Source organism: Oncorhynchus tshawytscha, linkage group LG24 (assembly GCF_018296145.1).
Source record: "Oncorhynchus tshawytscha isolate Ot180627B linkage group LG24, Otsh_v2.0, whole genome shotgun sequence".
Classification (NCBI taxonomy): Eukaryota; Metazoa; Chordata; class Actinopteri; order Salmoniformes; family Salmonidae; genus Oncorhynchus; species Oncorhynchus tshawytscha.
This window is the reverse complement of record NC_056452.1, coordinates 1,700,424-1,725,429: the sequence shown is the minus strand read 5'-3', so window position 1 is coordinate 1,725,429 and position 25,006 is coordinate 1,700,424. Positions and strand designations below refer to the sequence as shown.

The window sequence follows — 25,006 nt, the reverse complement described above, 5'->3', positions numbered from 1 at the left end:
GCTAAAGACTTACAGAAATCTCTGGAACATGCTAACATCTCTGATGAAGAGTTTGGGGCTGCTTTGCTTGCTCAGGGTCTGGAAAGCGTGCTATAATCAACAGAAAAATATATTCCCAAGTTTATCAAGACATTTTGCAGGAGAATCAAAGGCTATAGTGGCTAGCGGAAGTTTTCTCCCACCTTTGGCATTTTTCCTATTTTCTAGCCTTACAACCTGGAATTAAAATAGATTTTTGGGGGGTTTGTATCATTTGTTTTACACAATATTCCTACCACTTTGAAGATGCTAAATATGTTTTATTGTGAAACAAACAAGAAATAAGGAAAAAAACTGAACTTGAGCATCCATAACTATTCACCCCCCCAAAGTCAATACTTTGTAGAGCCACATTTTGCAGCAAACACAGCTGCAAGTCTTTTGGTGTATGTCTCTATAAGCTTGGCACATATAGCCACTGGAATTTTTGACCATTCTTCAAGGCAAAACTGCTCCATCTCCTTCAAGTTGGATGGGTTCCTGCTGGTGTACAGCAATCTTTAAGTCCTATCACAGATTCTACACTGGATTGAGGACTGGGCTTTGACTAGGCCATTCCAAGACATTTAATGTGTCCCCTTAAACCACTCGAGTTTTGCTTTATTAGTATGATTAGGGTCATTGTCCTGCTGGAAGGTGAACCTCCGTCCCAAATCTCTGGAAGACTGAAACAGGTTTCCCTCAAGAATTTCCCTGTATTTAGCGCCATCCATCATTCCTTAAATTCTGACCAGTTTCCCAGTCCCTGCCGTTGAAAAACATCCCCACAGCATGATGCTGCCACGACAATGCTTCACTATGGGGATGTTGTTCTCGGTGTGATGAAAGGTTATGGGTTTGTGCCAGACATAGCGTTTTTCTTGATGGCCAAAAAGATCAATTTTAGTCTCATCGGACCAGAGAACCATCTTCCATATGTTTGGGGAGTCTCCCACATGCCTTTTGGCAAACACCAAATGTGTTTGCTTATTTTTTCATTTTCTTATTTTTTCTGATCAAGACAAAGGAGATGATTGTGAACTACAGGAAAAAGAGGACCGAGCATGCCCCATTCTCATCGACGGGGCTGCAGTGGAGCAGGTTGAGAGCTTCAAGCTCGTTGGTGTCCACATCACCAACAAACTAACATGGTCCAAACACACCGTGACAGTTGTGAAGCGGGTACGACAAAACCTATTCCCCCCCAGGAGACTGAAAAGATTTGGCATGGGTCCTCAGATCCTCAAAAGATTCTACAGCTGCACCATCGAGAGCATTGATTGCATCACTGCCTGGTATGGCAACTGCTTGTCCTCCGACCGCATGGCACACAGAGGGTAGAGTGAATGGCCCAGACCTCTATACCAGGCGGTGTCAGAGGAAGGCCCTGAACATTTTCAAAGACTCCAGCAACCCTAGTTATAGACTGTTCTCTATGCTACCACACGGTAAGCGGTACCGGAGCGCCAATTCTAGGTCCAAGAGGCTTCTAAACAGCTTCTACTCCAAAGCCAAAAGACTCCTGAACATCTAGTCAAATGGTTACCCAGACTATACACAATTTCCCCCACCCCTCCACACCCCTGCCACGCTCTGTTGTCATCTATGCATAGTCACTCTACCTACATGTACATACTACCTCAACTAACCGGTGTCCCCGAACATTGACTCTGTACCGGCACCCCCCTGTGTATATTGTTATTTTTTACTGCTTCTCTTTAATTACTTGTAACTTTTATCTCTTATTCTTATCCATATTTTTTGAAACTGCACTGTCGGTTAGGGGCTCATAAATAAGCCTTTAACTTTAAGGTCTACACCTGTTGTATTCGGCGCAAGTGACAAATAAAATTTGATTTGATTTGAAGCAATTACTTTTTTTCTGGCCACTCTTCAGTAAAGCCCAGCTCTGTGGGGTGTACGGCTTACAGTGGTTCTATGGACAGATACTCCAATCCCCGCTGTGGAGCTTTGCGGCTCCTTCAGGGTTATCATCTCTTTGTTGCCTCTCTGATTAATGCCCTCCATGTCTGGTCAGTGAGTTTTTGATGGCGGCCCTCTCTTGGCAGGTTTGTTCTGGTGCCATATTCTTTACATTTTTTAATAATGGATTTAACGGTGCTGCGTGGGATGTTCAAAGTTTCTGATATTGTTTTTATAAACCAACCCTGATCTGTACTTCTCCACAACTTTGTCCCTGTTTGGAGAGCTCCTTCATGGTGCCCCTTGCTACGTGGTGTTGCAGATTCTGGGGCCTTTCAGAACAGGTGTAGGTGCTTCTACACCTGCATTGCTTGGGGTTTTAGGCTGGGTTTCAGTACACCACTTTGATATATCAGCTGATGTAAGAAAGGGTATATAAATCAATTTGATTTGTGTATATATACTAAGATCATGTTACAGATCATGTGACACTTAGATTGCACACAGATGAACTTTATTTAACTAATTGTGTGACTTCTGAAGGTAATTGGTTGCACCAGATCTTATTTAGGGGCTTCATAGCAAAGGGGGTGAATACATAAGCACGCACCACTTTTCTGTTTTTTATTTGTTACATTTTTTTAAACAGATATTTTTTTTCATTTCACTTCACCAATCTGGACAATTTTGTGTATGTCCATTACATGAAATCGAAAAATAAAATCAATTTAAATCACAGGATGTAATGCAACAAAATAGGAAAAAATGCCAATGAATGCTTTTGCAAGGCACTGTATATGTCCGCCAATTGAAGCTCAACAGAAGTCGGGTGACGCAATGGGACAACGAACCAAAACATAGAGGTCAATCAACAAAGATTGGCTTCAACAGAAGGAAATACGCCTTCTGGAGTGACCCAGTCAGAGTCCTGACTGGTTAAAATGCTGTGGCATGACCTCGAGAGCGGTTCACACCAGATATCCTAAGAATATTGCTGAACTGAAACAATTTTGTAAAGACAAATGGTTCAAAATTCCTCCTGACCGTTGTGCAGGTCTGATCCGCAACTGCAGAAAACGTTTGGTTAACTTTACTGCTGCCAAAGGAGGTCAACCAGTTATTAAATGGAAGGGTTCACATATTTTTTTCCACCCTACACTGTGAATGTTTACACAGTGTGTTCAATAAAGACATGAAAACATATAATTGTTTGTGTGTTATTAGCTTAAGCAGACTGTGTTTGTCTAGTGTTGTGACATAGATGAAGATCAGATCAAATGTTATGGCCAATTTATGCAGAAATCCAGGTAATTCCAAAGGGTTCACATACTTTTTCTTGCCACTGTATGACCGCCAAATACTTCTGGACATCAGATCGACATTTATTATCAACCTTGATTTCAATTTCAAATCCGACTTTAACACCAACTCAGCTGTTCCCTTGTTCATACCGGACCCCATTCCTTTGTTTCATGGACTACCAAAACACTGCAGGCGTAGACACATGAGACGTGCCGGCATCCTGATGAGATTGAGAATATCGACCAGCACCTCCCTCTGTTCTATTGGCAAATGTCCAGTCACTTGAGAAAAAGATGGATGAGCTTCGTTCCAGAGTCTCCTATCAGAGACTTCAAAATCTGTAATATTATATGCCTTGCAGAGACGTGGCTGGATGATTCTATGTACGTAGGACTCAGTGGTTTCTCCATGCAGCGACACGATCGGATGAAGGCAGCCTCTGGCAAGTCCAAAAGGAGAGGGCTATGTCTCTTTATAAACAACAACTGGTGCGCTACTTCCAGTGCGAAGCAAATCTCAAGCTTTTGCTCACCTGATATAGAATACCAAGAGAGTTTTCATCCGTAATCATCACTGCTGTATACATCACTCCACCACTTTGGCAGTCAACGAACTGTATTGGGCCATAAACAAACAAGAAACCTCTCACCCAGAAGCAGCATTTCTGTTGAACGAGACTAATGCCGGGAGACTTAACACCGTTCTACCTCACTTCTACCAACACATCTCCTGCGCTACTATGGCTTCTAAAACTTTAGACCACTTATATTCTACCCCCCAGAAATGCATAAGGCCCTCCCTCGTCCTCCCTTCGGCAAATCTGACCATGACTCTGTTCTCCTGATTCCTGTTAACAAACAACAAGCTCAAACAGGAAGTACCAATACAAAAGCAATCAGATGAAGCAGACACGAGACTACAAGACTGTTTTTCTAGTACAGACTGGGTAATGTTCCTCGATTCATCCTACAGCATTGAGGAGTTCAACAAATCAGTCCCAGGTGTCGTATCAAATCAATTAACTACATTTAATTCATTACGTAACAATCCAAGATGGCGTAGCAGTCAGACGTCTTTGACTTTGTCTTGTCGTGTCACGTGTATACATATTTTTATCTTCGTATATATTTTTTAAATATTTTTAACCTCAATTTCAAAATACTCTTCTGCAACCCGCCTCAACCAATATGGTATGGATCTGCTATTTTTTATACTTTAGAACCAGAACCCCCAACAGAAGCTAGCCAGCTAACTAGCCTAGCTACTAGCTAGTTGTCCGTTAGCCACTGCTAGTGGTCATCAGCTAGCCTCAGCCCGGTCAACTCCTGCCAGTCTGCACAGCGTGATTCAACCCAGAGCATATCGGACTGCTTTTTCTCTACCATATCTCCACATCTCCGGTTTCCTATCGCAAGCGTGAACCTTTTCACCTTGATCATCGGAGCTAGCTAGCTGCTATCTGAGTGGCTACTCCTGGCTAATGTCTCTGTCCCGAAGCAAGCACCAGTTAGCCCCGAGCTAGGCCCATCTCCCGGCTAGCTGGGGCGGTCCATCAGCCAATACCTATTTTGCCAAATGGCCTGGACCCCTTTACTGCCTACATGGAGCCCCGACGATCCATCACGACTGGTCTGATGACGTAACCGTCTGAGGGGGTTTCAACAGACGCTTCCATCGCGACGTACCCCTAAGGCCCTTCTGCTAGCCCCGGCCCGCTAGCTGTCTGAATCGCCGTGTCTCCAGCTCGCCTAGCTACTCACTGGACTCTATGATCACTCAGCTACGCATGCCTCTCCCTTATGTCATTATGCCTTGTCCATTACTGTTTTGGTTAGTGATTATTGTCTTATTTCACTGTAGAGCCTCCAGACATGCTCAATATAACTTAGCTAGCCCTTTTGTTCCACCTCCCACACATGCGGTGACCTTACCTGGTTTAAATGGTGTCTCTAGAGACAAAACCTCTCTCATCATCACTCAATGTCTAGGTTTACCTCCACTGTATTCACGTCCTAGCCTTGTCTGTACATTATGCCTTGAATCCATTCTTCCGTGCCCAGAAACCTGCTCCTTTTACTCTCTGTTTTCCGAACGCACTAGAGGACCTGTTCTTATAGCCTTTAGACGTACACTTATCCTACTCCTCCTCTGTTTCTCTGGTGATGTAGAGGTTAATCCAGGCCCTGCTGCGCCTAGCTCCACTCCCATTCCCCAGGCACTCTCATTTGTTGACTTCTGTAACCGCAAAAGCCTTGGTTTCATGCATGTTTTATTCAATGCTTTAGCACACTCTGCCAACCTGGATGTCCTAGCCGTGTCTGAATCCTGGTTTAGGAAGTCCACCAAAAATCCTGAAATTTAACTAACTATAACATTTTCTGCCAAGATAGAACTGCCAAAGATTGTGGAGTTCAATCTACTGCAGAGACAGTCTGCAGAGTTTTGTCATGCTGTCCAGGTTTGTGCCCAAACAGTTCAAGCTTCTACTTTAAAAAATTCACCTTTCCAGAAACAAGTGTCTCACCATTGCCGCTTGTTATAGACCACCTTCAGCCCCCAGCTGTGCCCTGGGCACCATATGTGAATTGATTGCCCCCATCTATCTTCAGAGCTCCTACTGTTATGTGACCTAAAATGGGACATGCTTAACACCACGGCTGTCCTACAATCTAAGCTAGATGCCCTCAATCTCACACAAATTATCAGTTACAACCCCAAATCCGTAACCATGGGCACCCTCTTAGATATCATCCTGACCAACTTGCCCTCTAAATACACCTCTGCTGTCTTCAACTAGGATCTCAGCAATCATTGCCGCATTGCCTGCGTGCGTAATGGGTGGCACCGCATGCCTAATCCACGGTGAAATGACCACCCCTCATCACTGTCAAACGCTCCCTAAAACACTTCAGCGAGCAGGCCTTTCTAATCGACCTGGCCCGGGTAACCTGGAAGGATATTGACCTCATCCCGTTAGTAAAGGATAACTGATTGCTCTTTAAAAGTGCTTTCCCTTCCATCTTAAATAAGCATTCAACAAAATGTAGAACTAAGAACAGATATAGCTCTTGGTTCATCCCAGACTTGACTGCCCTTGACCAGCACAAAAATATCCTGTTGCGTTCTGCATTAGCATCGAATAGCCCCTTCGATATGCAACTTTTCAGGGAAGTCAGGAACCAATTTCCTCAGGCAGTTCGGAAAGCTATGGCTAGCTTTTTCAAACTTTTATCCTGTAGCACAATTTCCAAAACGTTTTGGGACACTGTAAAGTCCATGAAGAATGAGAGCACCTCCTCCCAGCTGCCCACTGCACTGAGGATAGGAAACATTGTCACCACCGATAAATCTATGATAATTGATCATTGGACATGCTTTCTACCTGGCTACCCCTACTCGGGAAAATCCATCCAGAAAATGTGTTTTTGAGGTCACATGTCATTTCAATGCTAGCCTATAGGAAAAACAAATAGATGTCAACAGTCTTTAGAAAGTCGTTTTTTGGAAATTAAGCGGGACTTTATTGAACAAGCTGGGACCCTTGCAAAAGGAGGAAGATCTTCAAAGGTAAGTGATTTATTTTATCGCTATTTGAGATTTTGTGACACCTCTGCTGTTTTGAGAAAATATTTTGATGTGGGGTGCTGTCCTTAGATAATCTCATGGTATCATTTCGCCGTAAAGCCTTTTTGAAATCTGACAACTTGTATTTTCATGAATTTTTAATATTACGATTTTTGTATTTTGAATTTCGTAGCTGCACTCAAGCGGGACACCGTACCTACTCCCCTATGCAATCTGGTTACCAAGCTGGTCACGCTCAAGGTCCTAAATGATATCATAACTGCAATCGACAAAAGACATCTTCATCAGCCTGGCCAAGGTTTTCGACTCTGTCAAACACTGTGCTCTCATCGGCAGACTCAATAGCCTTGGCTTCTCAAATGATTGCCTCGCCTGGTTCACCAACTACTTCTCAGATCGAGTTCAGTGTGACAAATTGTCCGGACCTCCGGCAGTCTCTATGGTGTGCCACAGGGTTCAATTCTCGGGTCGACTCATTTCTCTGTATACATCAATGATGTCGCTCTCGCTGCTGGTGACTCACCTCTACGCAGATGACACCATTCTGTATACATCTGGCCCTTCTCTGGACACTGTCAACAACCCTCCAAACGAGCTTCAATGCCATACAACACTCCTTCCGAGGCCTCCAACTGCTTTTAAATTCTCGTAAAACTAAGTGCATGCTCTTCAACCGATTGCTGCCCCCCCGCCCGACTAGCATCACTACTCTGGACGGTTCTGACTTAGAATATGTGGACAACTACAAATACCTAGGTTTCTGTAAACTCTCCTTCCAGACTCACACTAAGCATCTCCAATCCAAAATTAAATCTAGAATAGGCTTCCAATTTGTTGGTCATCGTTGTTTTGTCGTCAGCAAGCTTGATGATTAAGATGGGGACGTGTGTCGCTACACAGTTATTGGTGAACAGGGAGTACAAGAGGGGGCTGAGAGAGAGGGTCCCAGAAATAACATTGTGTTGTTTTGTTAGATAAAATCCTTTTTCATGTCCTAAAAAGGTCCATATAGCATGCACGATCGATTTTGTATTTCCACTTATTCAATTTGCAAAAACACTCGTCACGTTCTGACCCTGGTTCTTGTGTTATTTCTTTGTTTTAGCTGGTCAGGACGTGAGTTGGGTGGGTATTCTATGTTTTGTGTTTCTAGGTTGGGTTTCTTGTTTGGCCTGATATGGTTCTCAATCAGAGGCAGGTGTCAGTCATTGTCTCTGATTGGGAACCATATTTAGGTAGCCTGTTTTCTATTGGGGTTTGTGAGTGGTTATTTTCAGTCTTTGTGTGTCTGCACCAGATAGAACTGTTTTGTTTGTCACTTTGTTGTTTTGTGTTTTTGAAGTGTTCAGTTTTCCATTAAAAAGATGAACACTAACCACGACTCGCTTTGGTCCTCTCTATCTCCAGACGACAACCGTTACACTCGTTCAATTTGCAAAGAAAGGAAACTGTGAAAATATCACCCTAAATGTTGTTTCAATGAGTCAAATCACGTTTGTATGTATTCCTAGGAGATCCTAGAAGGTAACAAGACTTCACTATATCATTAGGGGTGTAGTATATCCTATAGGACACCATATTTGGTCAGAGAGCGACCCCTTCATGGCACGCCGATGAAGCGGGCGGTCATCACTTGAACGATTGTATCTTTGTCAAATAAGTGCTAATCGGGGTCAAACAAAGCTAGCTAGATAGCCAATGAGCTGGGATTTACGGGAGTATCCGGAAACCATGCATATGTCATAAAATGTAGCAACTAAACTTGTACAACAACAGGCCTTTTCATTTTGGACAAAAATTATAATGATATTCAGAGTTATTTTGCAAATGTTGAACTTATAATATGGCTACTAACACTTGGAAAGCTAAATCAAAGATTTGACGATATTCTTGAAGAAAAATGTAATGTGAATGCGAATGGCTCCTTCACATTTTGCCCAAATGTACCTGGGGACTTCACACTAAAAGTCTTGTAGTTCTCTCATACTTCAAGTTATCCATCCATCAACTTTGCACATACACTGCTGCCATCTTGTGGACACTATCGGAATTACAACCAGAGTGATGGTTAGAACTGGCTAGAACCTTTCTCTTGCATTTCAAAGATGATGGTAGAAAAAGACCGGTTGGTTTTTTCTTTGTATTTTCTTCTACCAAATCAAATGTGTTGTATTCAATTCAATATTACATTCAATTCACATTTCCAAAAACTTCAAAGTGTTTCCTTTCAAATGCTACCAAGAATATGCATATCCTTGCTTCAGGGCCTCAGCTACAGGCAGTTAGATTTGGGTATGTCATTTAGGTAAACATTTAAAAAAGGGGGGCTATCCCTATAAGGGATAATGCCCGAGAAGCAAGTGTTTGGGGGACATATTGACAAGATGTTATCACTTTTATACAACGTGTTACCAACATATTCAAATAATTATTTACATATTTTCATTAACTTTATTTTGATGAATTTATTCATACTATTTCATCCTTCCACAAGATACAGTCCAGAGACAAATATAGAGTTGCTACCCAAGCCGGCTGGTCATTCATTCTATTGGTTTGGTTGCCAGAGACTCGACCCAGTCATTCAGTCTTTTTGTTCTGTATCTTTGGAACAACCCAGTCGTTCATTCTAAATGTTCCATTGCCAAACTGGCAGGCAACGTTTTTATCTCTTGCTTGCTAGCTAGCCAACTACGGCTAACTTACAGTAACGTCAAACAGTGCAGCTGTTTTCTAGTGACATTTAATTGGATAAACCCATAACAATGAGCTAATTGAGGCGTGATTTTGCCTGGTGTAGAAAACGTGCTCTCTCATCAGGACATTGTTGTTCAGAGGATCTATCCAGAAACACAGCTAACACAATCACTTCAAACTGAAGCCGAAAAGACTTCAAACTAGCTGCACTTCATTTGACCTGTTTTCTATTGATAGTTATTTGTATATATCCATAAAAATTATGCCGATTCATGATTTCAGCTAGCTGAGAAAAGATGCCTACCTGTCTGTCTCATCCCGATTCCCAACACGTTCATTACTATGGGAAAGCTGGGGATTGAATTTCAATATCGAAACAATGTTGCAAATGCCGGAGAGACAGACAGCAAGGTTTATACAAATCTCCGTTATTGAAAACTAAACTTTAGTCTAAAAGAAATGTGAGATAATGTCTAGATGCTTTTTATAGTGGAGATCAAATGTATAAATTACCTGGCTGGGCTGATGTGACAGTGGATTGCGTAGTCACATGGAATAGAGTAAATAGGTATTTTAACGTCATAGATTTAGCTGGTGGTAAATGTGGAAGAGAAATCCAGTTTTAACCAAAAAGCATTCAAATCCAGTTTTAACCAATAAGCATTCAGGATTACAACCAACCGTTGTATAAATCTAACTCAAATACCTCATACTCCTGCACATTGATCTGGTATATAGCACTCCCTGTATATAGCTCCATTCTTGTGTATTTTATTCCTTGTGTTACAACTTTTCTTTTTATTATTTTTTTTTTTAAACTCTGCATCATTGGGAAGGGCTCATATACAAGCATTTCATGGTTAAGTCTAGATCTGTTGTATTCGGAACATGCGATGAATAACATTTAATTCGATTTTTCTATTTCTTTGAATGCGCAAGGAAAGCGCAATCAATCACAGCTAAACTATCTGAAGGGTTTTCAAATAGTAGAAAAACCAAGGTCTGCACAGAACAAAGTAGGTTAGGTATCAGTGTAAAATATCTGTCCATATTCTTACGGTAGTGTGATTGATGTGGAAGGTGATGTCCAGGTTTCCGTGGTCGATGGCATATCGCAGAGTGCCATTGAGGCCCTCGTCTGGGTCGATGGCGGTTACCGTGGCAATAATGGCACCCACGGTGTTGGGGCCCTCGCTCAGCACCGTCACATACTCTTCCTCTGGAAACTCTGGCGCGTTGTCGTTCTCATCCACTATACGCACGTAGATGGTAGTCGATGACTGGTAATGAGACAGAAAAGGGTGTAGAAAAAGCATGCTGAGGGCACAAACTGTACATTATTGAATAAAAAATAAACTCCGGCACACTAATAATTTTGATACTCCGTTTTTAAAAGATCTAGAGTACCACTCAAAAAGTTGGACAAACCTACTCATTCAAGGGTTTTTCTTTATTTTAACTATTTTCTACATTGTAGAATAATAGTGAAGACATCAAAACAATAGAATAACACATATGGAATTATGTAGTAACGAAAAAAGTATTTTATATTTGAGGTTCTTCAAAGTAGCCACCCTTTGCCTTGATGATAGCGTTGCACACTCTTGGCATTCTCTCAACCAGCTTCATGAGGTAATCACCTGGAATGCATTTCAATTAAAAGGTGTGCCTTGTTAAAAGTTAATTTGTGGAATGTATTTCCTTCTTAATGTGTTTGACCCAATCAGTTGTGTTGTGACAACGTAAGGATGGTACACAGAATATAGCCCTATTTGGTAAAAGACCAAGTCCATATTATGGCAAGAACAGCTCAAATAAGCAAAGAGAAATGACAGTCCATCAGTACTTTAAGACATGAAGGGAAGTCAATTTGGAAAATTTCAAGAACTTTTAAAGTTTCATCAAGTGCAGTCGCAAAAACTACCAAGCACTATGATGAAACTGGCTCTCATGAGGACCGCCACAGGAAAGGAAGACCCAAAGTTACGTCTGCTGCAGAGGATGAGTTCATAAGCGATACCAGCCTCAGAAATTTCAGCCGAAATAAATGCTTCACAGAGTTCAACTAACAGACACATCTCAACATGCTGCCACCCCCGTGCTTTACGGTTGGGATGGTGTTCTTCGGCTTGCAAGCCTCCCACTTTTTTCTCCAAACATAATGATGGTCATTATGGCCAAACAGTTCAATTTCTGTTTCATCAGACCAGAGGATATTTCTCCAAAATGTACATCTCTTTCCTGAGCGGTATGACGGCTGCGTGGTCCCATGGTGTTTATACTTGCGTTCTATTGTTTGTATAGATGAACGCCACCTAAGCCTCTTTTTGATCCCGAAATAACCCTGCTCTCCGACTCACCGATAGTGACGGCGTGCCGTCGTCCTCCACCATCATGATCAGCCGGTACTCCTGCTGGCGCTCGCGGTCAGGTGGGGATGGTCGTGTCACCATCTCACCGGTCATGCGGTCCATCCGGAAGGTGAGATCCTTGTTACCCGAGGTGATGTAGTAGAAGAGCATGGCGTTGGGCCCGATGTCACGGTCTGTGGCCACCACGCGCAGGACGGACGTACCGCCTCCCACATTCTAGGCAGGCAGGCAGGCAGACAGACAGACAGACAGACAGACAGACAGACAGACAGACAGACAGACAGACAGACAGACAGACAGACAGACAGACAGACAATAACTTATCAGCATCCTGTGAGCAATACACTATCTTTTCTATGTACAGCAAATATTTGTTTTTAAAGCAGAGTGAAATTCCACTCTCCATTCATTGGGGGCTTGTATTCAGGCAGTACAGCATGAGAGGTTAGAAAGGGTAGGGGAACAGAATGGGCAAAAGTTGGTTGAAGGGATCGAACCTACAAGTGTTGGGGAGTAGTTCCACTACATGTAGTTCAACTACACTGAACAAAAATACAAATGCAACATGTAAAGTGTTGGTGTAAAGTGTTTCATGAACTGAAATAAAATATCCCAGAAATCTTCCATATGCACAAAAATATTATTTCCTTATTTCTTTAAAATGTTGTTCTCAAATGTTGTTAGTAAGCATTTCTCCTTTGCCAAGATAATCCATGCACCTGACAGGTGTGGCATATCAAGAAGCATGAAACAGCATGATCATTACACAGGTGCACCTTGTCCTGGGGACAATAAAAGATCACTCTAAAAGGTGCAGTTTTGACACACAATACAATGCCACAGATTTCTCAAGTGATGAGGGAGCGTGCAATTGACATGCTGACTGCAGGAATGTCCACCAGAGCTGTTGCCAGAGAATGTAATGGTAGTTTCTCTACCATAAGAAGCCTTCAATGTCGTTTTAGAGAATTTGGCAGTACGTCCAACCGGCCTCACAACCTCTGACCATGTATAACCACGCCAGCCCAGGATCTCCACATCCAGCTTCTTCACCTGTGGGATCGACTGAGACCAGCCATTCAGACAGCTGATGAAACTGTGGGTTTGCACAACCGAAGAATTTCTGCAAAAACTGTCAGAAATCGTCTCAGTGAAGCTGATCTGTGTGCTCGTCACCCTCACCAGGTTCTTGACTTGACAGCAGTCGGCATCTTGACTGACTTCAGTGGGTAAATGCTCACCTTCGATGGCCACTGGCAGACTGGAGATGTGTGTTCCTCACGGATTAATCCCGGTTTCAACTGTACAGGGCAGATGGCAGACAGCGTGTGTGGAGTCGTGTGGGCAAGCGGTTTGCTGACGTCAACGTTATGAAAAGAGTGTCCCATGAAGGCGGTGGGGTTGTGGTATGGACAGGCATAAGCTACGGAAAAGGAACACAATTGCATTTTATCGATGGCAATTTGAATGCACAGAGATCCTGAGGCCCACTGTCATGCCATTCATCCGCCGCCACCACGCATGATAATGCAAGGCCTCATGTCGCAATTCCGGGAAGCTGAACATTTTGCAGTTCTTCCATGGCCTGCATACTCACTAAACATGTCACCCATTGAGCATATTTGGGATGCTCTGGATCGACGTGCACGACAGCATGTTCCCGTTCCCGCCAATATCCAGCAACATCACACAGCCATTGAAGAGGAGTGGGATAACATTCCACAGGCCACAATCAACAGTCTATGCGAAGGAGAAGTGTCGGGCTGCATGAGGCAAGTGGTGGTCACACCAGGTACTGACTGATTTTCTGATCAACCAACAGGTGCATATCTGTATTCCCAGTTATGTGAAATCCATAGATTAGGGCCTAAGGAATTTATTTCAATTGGCTGATTTCCTTATATGAACTGTAAATGGTTGCATTTATATATTTGTTCAGTGTAGTACTTTATCTACATTTCCAGTAGATTGGTGGTATTTTAACTAATTAGTGTTTTCAGCAACAGTTAATTACCTTTTAAAAACACAGTTGGACATCCCGTTCAGATAAGATTAAATTGAAGCAAACACAGACAAACATTTTTTTTAAAGTTGAACTCTTACTTACATTAGTAGTCTGTGGGTGAACATGTGAATAATTGAGAGCTGTGTGTGTGTGTGTGTGTGTGTGTGTGTGTGTGTGTGTGTGTGTGTGTGTGTGTGTGTGTGCAATTGAGTATGTGATTGATTGACTGACTTGTGTGTGTGACAAATTAACATTTGGTCTGTCATTTTACTGCAAGAAACAGTTAATTCTAAAGAAGTTAATATTATAATAGTCTTCATGTGAGGCCTTACTGTCAGTGTCCAGACTTCAGTTACTGTCCCAAATATTAGGCTTCAAAGATGTGTAAACCAAGGGGTTTTACCACATGTTCTCTGCCATTTAGAGAACCACTACCAACTCCAGGGGAGATACTAATGGGTCAGATCCGCGGATCAGAAAAGCCTAAATGAGAGTTGCTCTCTTTCAGATTGAATTTCATAGAAATCGCTGTGTATTTTCCTGTAAGGAAACTTTTAGTAGGCTAATATACAAGCATGTTATATTTTCCAATAGTTTTTAAAAATGATTTTTTAAAATTTTTACTTTGACATAACAATGTATTTTATCCAAAAATGACAATTAAACCATTGTAACCCCACTTTTTAACAAAATGTTGTACCATATAGGCCTACCCATGGGAGTATAAGCTGATTGTGCACTTACTGTGGTCTTATGGTCTCATAGGCCTATTTACGATATTGATAGACAATGATGCACTGAATTCATTATCACACAGAGGGTTTTGCCATGATTTGATTATCATTTTTTGATCATGTTTGCCAAGGACAAGTAGGGCTTAAGCAAATAGATGCATGTTCTCCATCCATGCATGTATTAATAAATCAAATCATATCAAATGTATTTATATAGCCCTTCGTACATCAGCTGATATGTCAAAGTGCTGTACAGAAACCCAGCCTAAAACTAGTGGAAAACATATTAACATAACATTTTTATAGATCGCTTTATACCTAGGCCGAAATATTTAACCTCCGATTGATTTTAGCGATACACGCAAGAGTGGCAGCTCCATCTCAACATAATATTATAATTTTTTATATTTTATTCAATTGTCAATTCTCCTGTAAACTCAGCAAAAATCGAACATAACAAGATTCAACAACTGAGACATAAACTGAACAAGTTCCACAGACATGTGACTAACATAAATGGAATAATGTGTCCCTGAACAAAGGGGGGGTCAAAATCAAAAGTAACAGCCAGTATCTGGTGTAGCCACCAGCTGCATTAAGTACTGCAGTGCATCTCCTCCTCATGGACTGCACTAGATTTGCCAGTTCTTGATGTGGGATGTTACCCAACTCTTCTACCAAGACACCTGCAAGTTCCCAGACATTTCTGGGGGGAATGGCCCTAGCTCTCACCCTACAATCCAACAGGTCCCAGACGTGCTCAATGGGATTGAGATCCGGGCTCTTTGCTGGCAATGGCAGAACACTGAGATTCTTGTCTCGCAGGAAATCACGCACAGAACAAGCAGTATGGCTTGTGGCATTGTCAAGCTGAGGATCATGTCAGGATGAGCCTGCAGGAAGGGTACCACATGAGGGAGGAGGATGTCTTCCCTGTAATGTGCACTCTGGAGTACTGGCCTCGTGTAACGCTCGTTCCTTCGACAATAAACGCGAATCCGACCATCACCCCTTATGAGACAAAACAGCGACTCGTCAGTGAAGAGCACTTTGTGCCAGTCCTGTCTGGTCCAGCGACGGTGGGTTTGTGCCCATAGGCGACATTGTTGCCAGTGATGTATGGTGAGGACCTGCCTTACAACAGGCCTACAAGCCCTCAGTCCAGCCTCTCTCAGCCTATTGCGGACAGTCTGAGCACTGATGGAGGGACTGTGCATTCCTTGTGTAACTTGGGCAGTTGTTGTTGCCATCCTATACCTGTAGGGGTGATGTTCGGATGTACCGATCCTTTGCAGGTGTTGTTACACATGGTCTTCCACTGCGAAGATGATCAGCTGTCCGTCCTGTCTCCCTGTAGCGCTGTCTTAGGCGTCTCACAGTACGGACATTGCAATTTATTGGCTTGGCCACATCTGCAGTCCTCATGCCTCCTTGCAGCATGCCTAAGGCATGTTCACATAGATGAGCAGGGACCATGGGCATCGTTCTTTTGGTGTTTTTCAGAGTCAGTAGAAAGGCCTCTTTAGTGTCCTAAGTTTTCATAACTGTGACCTTAATTGCCTACCGTCTGTAAGCTGTTTATGTCTTAACGACTGTTCCACAGGTGCATGTTCATTAATTGTTTGTGGTTCATTGAACAAGCATCGGAAACAGTGTTTAAATCCTTTTCAATGAAGATCTGTGAAGTTATTTGGATTTTTCCGCATTATCTTTGAAAGGCAAGGTTCTGAAAAAGGGACGTTTCTTTTTTTTACTGTTTATATGTCATGGATATATTTAAACTTATATTATTTTGTGTAATTTAACCTTCACATCAGTGGCAAACATTTGACCAGAACATTTTAAATGAGGTGGCCAATGTGGGGCACAGACCCAGATTAGAATTTTGAACTTTAACCTCTCTTGGGTAGGGGGCAGTATTTTGACGTCCGGATGAAAAGCGTGCCCAAAGTGACCTGCCTGTTACTCAGGGCCAGAAGCTAGGATATGCATATAATTGGTAGATGTGGATAGAAACCACTCTAACGTTTCTAAAACTGTTAAAATTATGTCTGTGAATATAACATAACTGATATGGCAGGCGAAACCCCGAGTACAAACCATCGCCAAAAAAACAAATTTCAGCCTACCATTATTTTCAATGGCTTTCACTTTTATTATAAGGCCCAGATTGCAGTTCCTAGGACTTCCACTAGATGTCAACAATCTTTAGAAAGAGTTTCAGGCATGTTTTTAGAAAAATGACCCAGAAATTGTAGTGTTCCTTAGGCGGCTCCCATTTTGGCTGTAGTGTTTCCAAGCACGTGTTGTTATTTTTCTCCGATAAAGACAATAACGATTCTCCGTCTTAAATTGTATCGTTTATTTACGTATTAGGGTACCTAAGGTTTGATTAGAAATGTTGTTTGACTTTTTTGGAAAAGTTTATTAGTAACGTTTGGGATTCATTTTGTATGCATTTTGATGGAGGGAAACTGGGTGGATTATTGACTGAAGCGCGCCAGCTAAACTGAGTTTTTATGGATATAAAGGACATTATCAAACAAAAGGACCATTTGTGATGTAACTGGGAGCTTTTGGAGTGTCAACAGACGAAGATCTTCAAAGGTAAGGCATTTTTTATATCGCTATTTCTGACTTTCCTGCCGCACCTGCCTGAAATATGTTTTTCATGTGTTTGTATGTGGGGCGCTGTCCTCAGTTAATCGCATGGTTTGCTTTCGCCGTAAAGCCTTTTTGAAATATGACACAGCGTCTGGATTAACAAGAAGTTAAGCTTTATTTTGATGCATTACACTGGTGATTTTATGAAAGTTAAATATTTATTGTACTGTCTTTTGTATTTCGCGATCTGCAATTTCACCGGATGTTGGCCAGGTGGGACACTACCGTCCTACCTGCCCATAAGAAGTTAATTGATGCAAGGTGGATTTAATAAATATAATTATGATAGTTCCACGCATTAAATGCTTCAGCTTAGGTTTGGTACATTTCCCTGTTCAAATAAACCATAAATTAACATATTTTGGACTGGGGGGCAGTATTGCGTAGCTTGGATAATAAGGGGCCCAGAGTAAACTGCCTGCCACTCAGGCCTAAAAGCTAGAATATGCATATATTTAGTAAATTTGGATAGAAAACACTCATTTATTTATGATAAAAACATCCTAAAGATCGATTCTATACATCGTTTGACATGTTTTTACGAACTGTAATATAAATTTTTACACTTTTCGCCGGAACTAAGCGATTGCGCATTGAGCATTTGGATTACTGGGCTAAACGCGCAAACAAATAGGAGGTATTTGAACATAAATTATGGACTTTATCAAACAAAACAAACATTTATTGTGAAACTGGGATTCCTGGGAGTGCATTCCGATCTAGATAATCAAAGGTAAGTGAATATTTCTAACGCTATTTCTGACTTTTCTGACACCTATCCTTCTTTGGAAAATGGCTGTATGTTTTTGTGGCTAGGTGCTGGCCTAACATAATCACAAGGTGTGCTTTCACCGTAAAGCCTTTTTGAAATCTGACACAGGGGTTGCATTAAGGAGAAGTTTATCTATAATTCCATGCTTAACACTTGTATCTTTTATCAATGTGTATTATGAGTATTTCTGTAATTTGATGTGGCTCTCTGCACTTTCACCGGATGTTTGTTTGAGACAATGCATTTCTGAACATAACACACCAATTACAAATTAGGTTTTTTGACATAAAGATTAACTTTATTGAACAAAACACACATTTATTGTGTAACATAAAGTCCTGTGAGTACCATCTGATGAAGATCATCAAAGGTTAGTGATTAAGTTAATCGCTATTTCTGACTTCTGTGAGCCCTCTCCTTGGCTGGAAAATGGCTGTATGGTTTTCTTTGACTAGGTGCTGACCTAACATAATCGTTTGGTGTGCTTTCGCCGTAAAGCTTTTTTGAAATTGGACACTGTGGCTGGATTTACAAGAAGTTTATCTTTAAAATGGTGTATAACACTTCTATCTTTGAGGAATTTTAATTATGGGATTTCTGTTTTTTTTTTTTGTTGGTGTCCTGCAATTTCACTGGCTGTTGGCGAGGTGGGACGCTACTGTCCCACATATCCCAGAGAAGGTTTACTCCCAAAAGTATTGTTATAATGATTGCATTCAAGGTCAGGATATTATATATTGGTATAAGCATACAGCAGTAAATTCACTTGAAATTACCATCAGGAGTGTGAATTATACCGTGACATTTGGGGGTCACTTTTTTACTGGGACCTCCTATTGCACACATTTCTTTTAACTTCTTGGTGACAGGGGGCAGTATTTTCACGTCCAGATGAAATGCATGCCCAGATTCAACTGCCTGCTACTCATCCCCAGAAGATAAGATATGCATAGTGTTAGTATATTTGGATAGAAAACACCCTGAAGTTTCTAAAACTGTTTGAATCATGTCTGTGAGTATAACATAACTTATGTAGCAGGTGAAACCCTGAGGAACAACCCTTCAGATATTTTTTATTTTTTAGGTCACTCTCTTTTCAATTGTTTTCATTGGGAATCCAGATTCCTAAGGGACCTTCTTGCAGTTCCTACCGTTTCCACTGGATGTCACCAGTCTTTAGAAATTGGTTGTGGTTTTTCCTTTGTGTAATGAAGAAGTAGCCCTGTTCAAAACGAGGGTCACTTCAAGTGTACTGTTAGATAGAGGCGCATGACCAGAAAGGTAGTGTCAGTTTGTTTTCTTCCTGTATTGAACAAAGATTATCCCGTCTTCAATTTTATTGATTATTTACTTTAAAAAATACCTAAAGTTGTATTACAAAAGTAGTTTGAATGTTTTGGCAAAGTTTACAGGTAACTTTTGAGATATTTTGTAGTCACGTTGCGCAAGTTGGAACCGGTGTTTTTCTGGATCAAAAGCGCCAAATAAATTGACATTTTGGATACATATCGACGGAATTAATCAAACAAAATGACCATTTGTGATGTCTATGGGACATATTGGAGTGCCAACAAAAGAAGCTCGTCAAAGGTAAGGCATGATTTATATTTTTATCTCTGTGTTTTGTGTCGCGCCTGTAGGGTTGAAATATGTTTTCTCTCTTTGTTTACGGAGGTGCTACTCTCAGATAATAGCATCGTTTGCTTTCACCGAAAATCCATTTTGAAATCTGACACGTTGGCTGGATTCACAACACGTGTAGCTTTAATTTGGTATCTTACATGTGTGATTTCATGAAAGTTTGATTTTTATCGTAATTTATTTGAATTTGGCGCTCTGCATTTTCACTGGCTTTTGGCCAGGTGTGACGCTTGTGTCCCACATATCCCAGAGTTAATGGGGATTTATAGTTAAGACATGTAGGCCTAATTTAAAATAGAAAATGCTTTACCGTTAACCTCTCTGAACCACCCATACCGGATCCGATATAATTGTCATCAGCAACGCTGAATAGCATAGCGCCACAGTCAAATAATATTACTAGAAAATATTCATATTCATGAAATCACAAGTGCAATATTGCAATATTGCAAAACACAGTTTAGCCTTTTGTTAATCCAACTGTCATCTCAGATTTTGAAATTATGCTTTACAGCGAAAGCAATACAAGCGTGTGTAAGTTTATCGATCGCTCGACAAAACAATAAGTACACTTAGCATCAGGTAACTTGGTCACGAAAATCAGAAAAGCAATCAAATTAATCGTTTACCTTTCACGATCTTCGGATGTTTTCACTCACAAGACTCCCAGTTAGACAAGAAATGTTCCTTTTGTTCCATAAAGATATTTTTATATCAAAATTACCTCCGTTAGTTTGGTGCATTATGCCCAGGAATCCACCGGAAAGAGCAGTCACGACAACACAGACAAAAATTCCAAATTATATCCATAATGTCCACAGAAACATGTCAGACGTTTTTTATAATCAATCCTCAGGGTGTTTTTCAAATATCTATTCGATAATATATCAACCAGGACAGTTGGCTTTTCACTAGGACCGGGAGTCTTTCTCTTTTACTCACAATTCACTCTGAGAGCCCCCACCTATCCACTTACGCAATGTGGTCGTTCACACTCATTCTTCAAAATAAAAGCCTGAAACTATGTCTGAAGACTGTTGACATGTTGAGGAAGCGATAGGAACAGGAATCTGTTTGATATCCCTTAAAATGGAGCAATGGGAGGCTATGGAACATGGAGTTTTCAAAATAGAAGCCACTTCCTGGTTTGATTTTTCTCTGGGTTTCGCCTGCAATATCAGTTATACTCACAGACAATATTTTGACAGTTTTGGAAACTTTAGAGTGTTTTCTATCCTAATCTGTCAATTATATGCATATGCATCTGGTCCTGAGAAATAGGCCGTTTACTTTGGGAACGTTATTTTTCCAAACATAAAAATAGTGCCCCCTAGCTTCAAGATGTTAAATGTGTCATGAACACAAACAGTCATGATGTTTCATCTGGTTGTCAAACACATCCCTTCAAAAAGTAGGTTAACTTGGTTCCATGAGCATTTTTGTCGAATCCAAAATAAGTCCAGCATCCGGACAGTGCTCTGTGCAAACACCATTTGATTGATCTATTAAACACCATAAGTGAAATGACCTTCAGCCCACAAAGTTACATGTATTCATGGATGTAAAGGTAAGTCAGGCTTCCCAAAAAATGTTAACAATAAAAAAGAAACAAACGTAAACATTATTTCTCATTAGTGTCTATCCGTGTTTCATCATTTTCATTCAATTCGCAAAGAGGGGTTAACTGTCAGTTAAAACTGGGGTTACGGGGGACCTTTGATGTGATCAGGGGAGACTGTCCCTATTGGAGGAAATAACAACAATTATTAACTGTGTGGTTAGATCCTTGAATGCTGATTGGCTGAGAGCCATTGTATATCAGATTGTATACCATGGGTATGACAAAACATGTATTATTACCTCTCTAATTACATCAGTAACCAGTTTATAATAGCAATAAGGCACCTCAGGGGTTTGTGGTATATGGCCAATATACAGTCATGGCCAAAAGTTTTGAGAATGACACAAATATTAATTTCCACAAAGTTTGCTGCTTCAGTGTCTTTAGATATTTTTGTCAGATGTTACTATGGAATACTGAAGTATAATTACAAGTATTTCATAAGTGTCAAAGGCTTTTATTGACAATTACATGAAGTTGATGCAAAGAGTTAATATTTGCAGTGTTGACCCTTCTTTTTCAAGACCTCTGCAATCTGCCCTGGCATGCTGTCAAATAACTTCTGGGCCACATCCTGACTGATGGCATCCCATTCTTGCATAATCAATGCTTGGAGTTTGTCATAATTTGTGAGTTTTTGTTTGTCCACCCGCCTCTTGAGGATTGACCACAAGTTCTCAATGGGATTAATGTCTGGGGAGTTTCCTGGCCATGGACCCAACATATTGATGTTTTGTTCCACGAGCCACTTAGTTATCACTTTTTCCTTATGGCAAGGTGCTCCATCATGCTGGAAAAGGCATTGTTCGTCACCAAACTGTTTCTGGATGGTTGGGAGAAGTTGCTCTCGGAGAATGTTTTGGTACCATTCTTTATTCATGGCTGTGTTCTTAGGCACAATTGTGAGTGAGCCCTCTCCCTTGGCTGAGAAGCAACCCCACAAATGATTGGTCTCAGGATGCTTTACTGTTGGCATGACACAGGACTGATGGTAGCGCTCACCTTGTCTTCTCCGGACAAGCTTTTTTCCGGATGCCCCAAACAATCGGAAAGGGGATTCATCAGAGAAAATGACTTTTGGCAGAATATCAGTCTGTCCCTGATGTTTTTCCTGGAGAGAAGTGGCTTCTTTGCTGCCCTTCTTGACACCAAGCCATCCTCCAAAAGTCTTCCCCTCACTGTGCGTGCAGATGCACTCACACCTGCCTGCTGCCATTCCTGAGCAAGCTCTGTACTGGTGGTGCCCCGATCCCGCAGCTGAATCAACTTTAGGAGACGTCCTGGCGCTTGCTGGACTTTATTGGGCGCCCTGAAGCCTTCTTCACAACAGTTGAACCGCTCTCCTTGAAGATCTTGATGATCCAATAAATGGTTGATTTAGGTGCAATCTTACTGGCAGCAATATCTGTGCCTGTGATGCCCTTTTTGTGCAAAGCAATGATGACGGCATGTGTTTCCTTGCATGGTTACCATGGTTGACAGGGGTCTCTGGCCCCCTCCCAGTTAGGGGGAGTGATGAGCTCTACAGCAGAGTCTCACAACTCAATCACTCGTTGAAAACTGTTTTCTGCCCCTCACAAAAGATAGAATTTGTTGATAATTGGCCCTCTTTCTGGGACTCACCCACAAACAGAACCAAGCCTGGCCTGCTGAGGAGTGACGGACTCCATCCTAGCTGGAGGGGTGCTCTCATCTTATCTACCAACATAGACATGGCTCTAACTCCTCTAGCTCCACAATGAAATAGGGTGCAGGCCAGGCAGCAGGCTGTTAGCCAGCCTGCCACCTTAGTGGAGTCTGCCACTAGCACAGTCAGTGTAGTCAGCTCAGCTATCCCCATTGAGACCGTGTCTGTGCCTCGACCTAGGTTGGGCAAAACGAAACATGGCGGTGTTTACCTTAGCAATCTCACTCGGATAAATACCTCCTCCACTCCTGCCATTATTGAAAGAGATCGTGATACCTCACATCTCAAAATAGGGCTACTTAATGTTAGATCCCTAAGTTCAAAGGCAGTTATAGTCAATGAACTTACCACTGATCATAATCTCGATGTGATTGGCCTAACTGAAACATGGCTTAAGCCTGATGAATTTACTGTGTTAAATGAGGCCTCACCACCTGGTTACACGAGTGACCATATCCCCAGTGCATCCCGCAAAGGCGGAGATGTTGCTAAAATTTGCGATAGCAAATTAAAATTAGCAAAAAAAATGATGTTTTTGTCTTTTGAGCTTCTAGTCATGAAATCTATGCAGCCTACTCAATCACTTTTTATAGCTACTGTTTACAGGCCTCCTGGGCCATATACAGCATTCCTCATTGAGTTCCCTGAATTCCTATCGGACCTTGTAGTCATAGCAGATAATATTCTAATTTTTGGTGACTTTAATATTCACATGGAAAAGTACACAGACCCACTCCAAAAGGCTTTCGGAGCCATCATCGACTCAGTGGGTTTTGTCCAACATGTGTCTGGACCTACTCAATGTCACAGTCATACTCTGGACCTAGTTTTGTCCCATGGAATAAATGTTGTGGATCTTAATGTTTTTTCCTCATAATCCTGGACTATCGGACCACCATTTTATTACGTTTGCAATTGCAACAAATAATCTGCTCAGACCCCAACCAAGGAGTATCAAAAGCCGTGCTATAAATTCACAGACAACACAAAGATTCCTTGATGCCCTTCCAGACTCCCTCTGCCTACCCAAGGACGTCAGAGGACAAAAATCAGTTAACCACCTAACTGAGGAACTCAATTTAACTTTGTGCAATACCCTAGATGCAGTTGCACCCCTAAAAACTAAAAATATTTCTCATAAGAAACTAGCTCCCTGGTATACAGAAAATACCCGAGCTCTGAAGCAAGCTTCCAGAAAATTGGAACGGAAATGGCGCCACACCAAACTGGAAGCCTTCCGACTAGCTTGGAAAGACAGTACCGTGCAGTATCGAAGAGCCCTCACTGCTGCTCGATCATCCTATTTTTCCAACTTAATTGATGAAAATAAGAACAATCCGAAATTTATTTTTGATACTGTCGCAAAGCTAACTAAAAAGCAGCATTCCCCAAGTGAGGATTGCTTTCACTTCAGAAGTAATAAATTCATGGAAAAGATCATGATTATTAGAAAGCAAATTACAGACTCCTCTTTAAATCTGCGTATTCCTTCAAAGCTCAGTTGTCCTGAGTCTGCACAACTCTGCCAGGACCTAGGATCAAGAGAGACACTCAAGTGTTTTAGTACTATATCTCTTGACACAATGATGAAAATAATCATGGCCTCTAAACCTTCAAGTTGCACACTGGACCCTATTCCAACTAAACTACTGAAAGAGCTGCTTCCTGTGCTTGGCTCTCCTATGTTGAACATAATAAATGGCTCTCTACCCACCGGATGTGTACCAAACTCACTAAAAGTGGCAGTAATAAAGCCTCTTTTGAAAAATCCAAACCCAGAAAATATAATATATCGAATCTTCTATTCCTCTCAATTTTTTTTAGAAAAGTCTGTTGCGCAGCAACTCACTGCCTTCCTGAAGACAAATGTATACGAAATGCTTCAGTCTGGTTTTAGACCCCATCATAGCACTGAGACTGCACTTGTTACGGTGGTAAATGACCTTTTAATGGCATCAGACCGAGGCTCTGCATCTGTCCTCGTG

General features: G+C 41.5%; 1 protein-coding gene across 1 annotated transcript in view; it reads right to left on the bottom strand.

The window, feature by feature from the left end:
- LOC112223274 (cadherin-23-like) overlaps window positions 1-25,006 on the bottom strand; it is a 136,174-nt gene that overhangs the window by 103,685 nt on the left and 7,483 nt on the right. The window contains exons 2-3 of the mRNA XM_042305198.1: window positions 11,886-12,113; window positions 10,584-10,805 (exon numbers count right to left, since the gene is read on the bottom strand). Of these exons, the coding sequence (XP_042161132.1) occupies window positions 10,584-10,805; window positions 11,886-12,113 (450 nt within the window). The remainder of the gene's footprint in view (window positions 1-10,583; window positions 10,806-11,885; window positions 12,114-25,006) is intronic.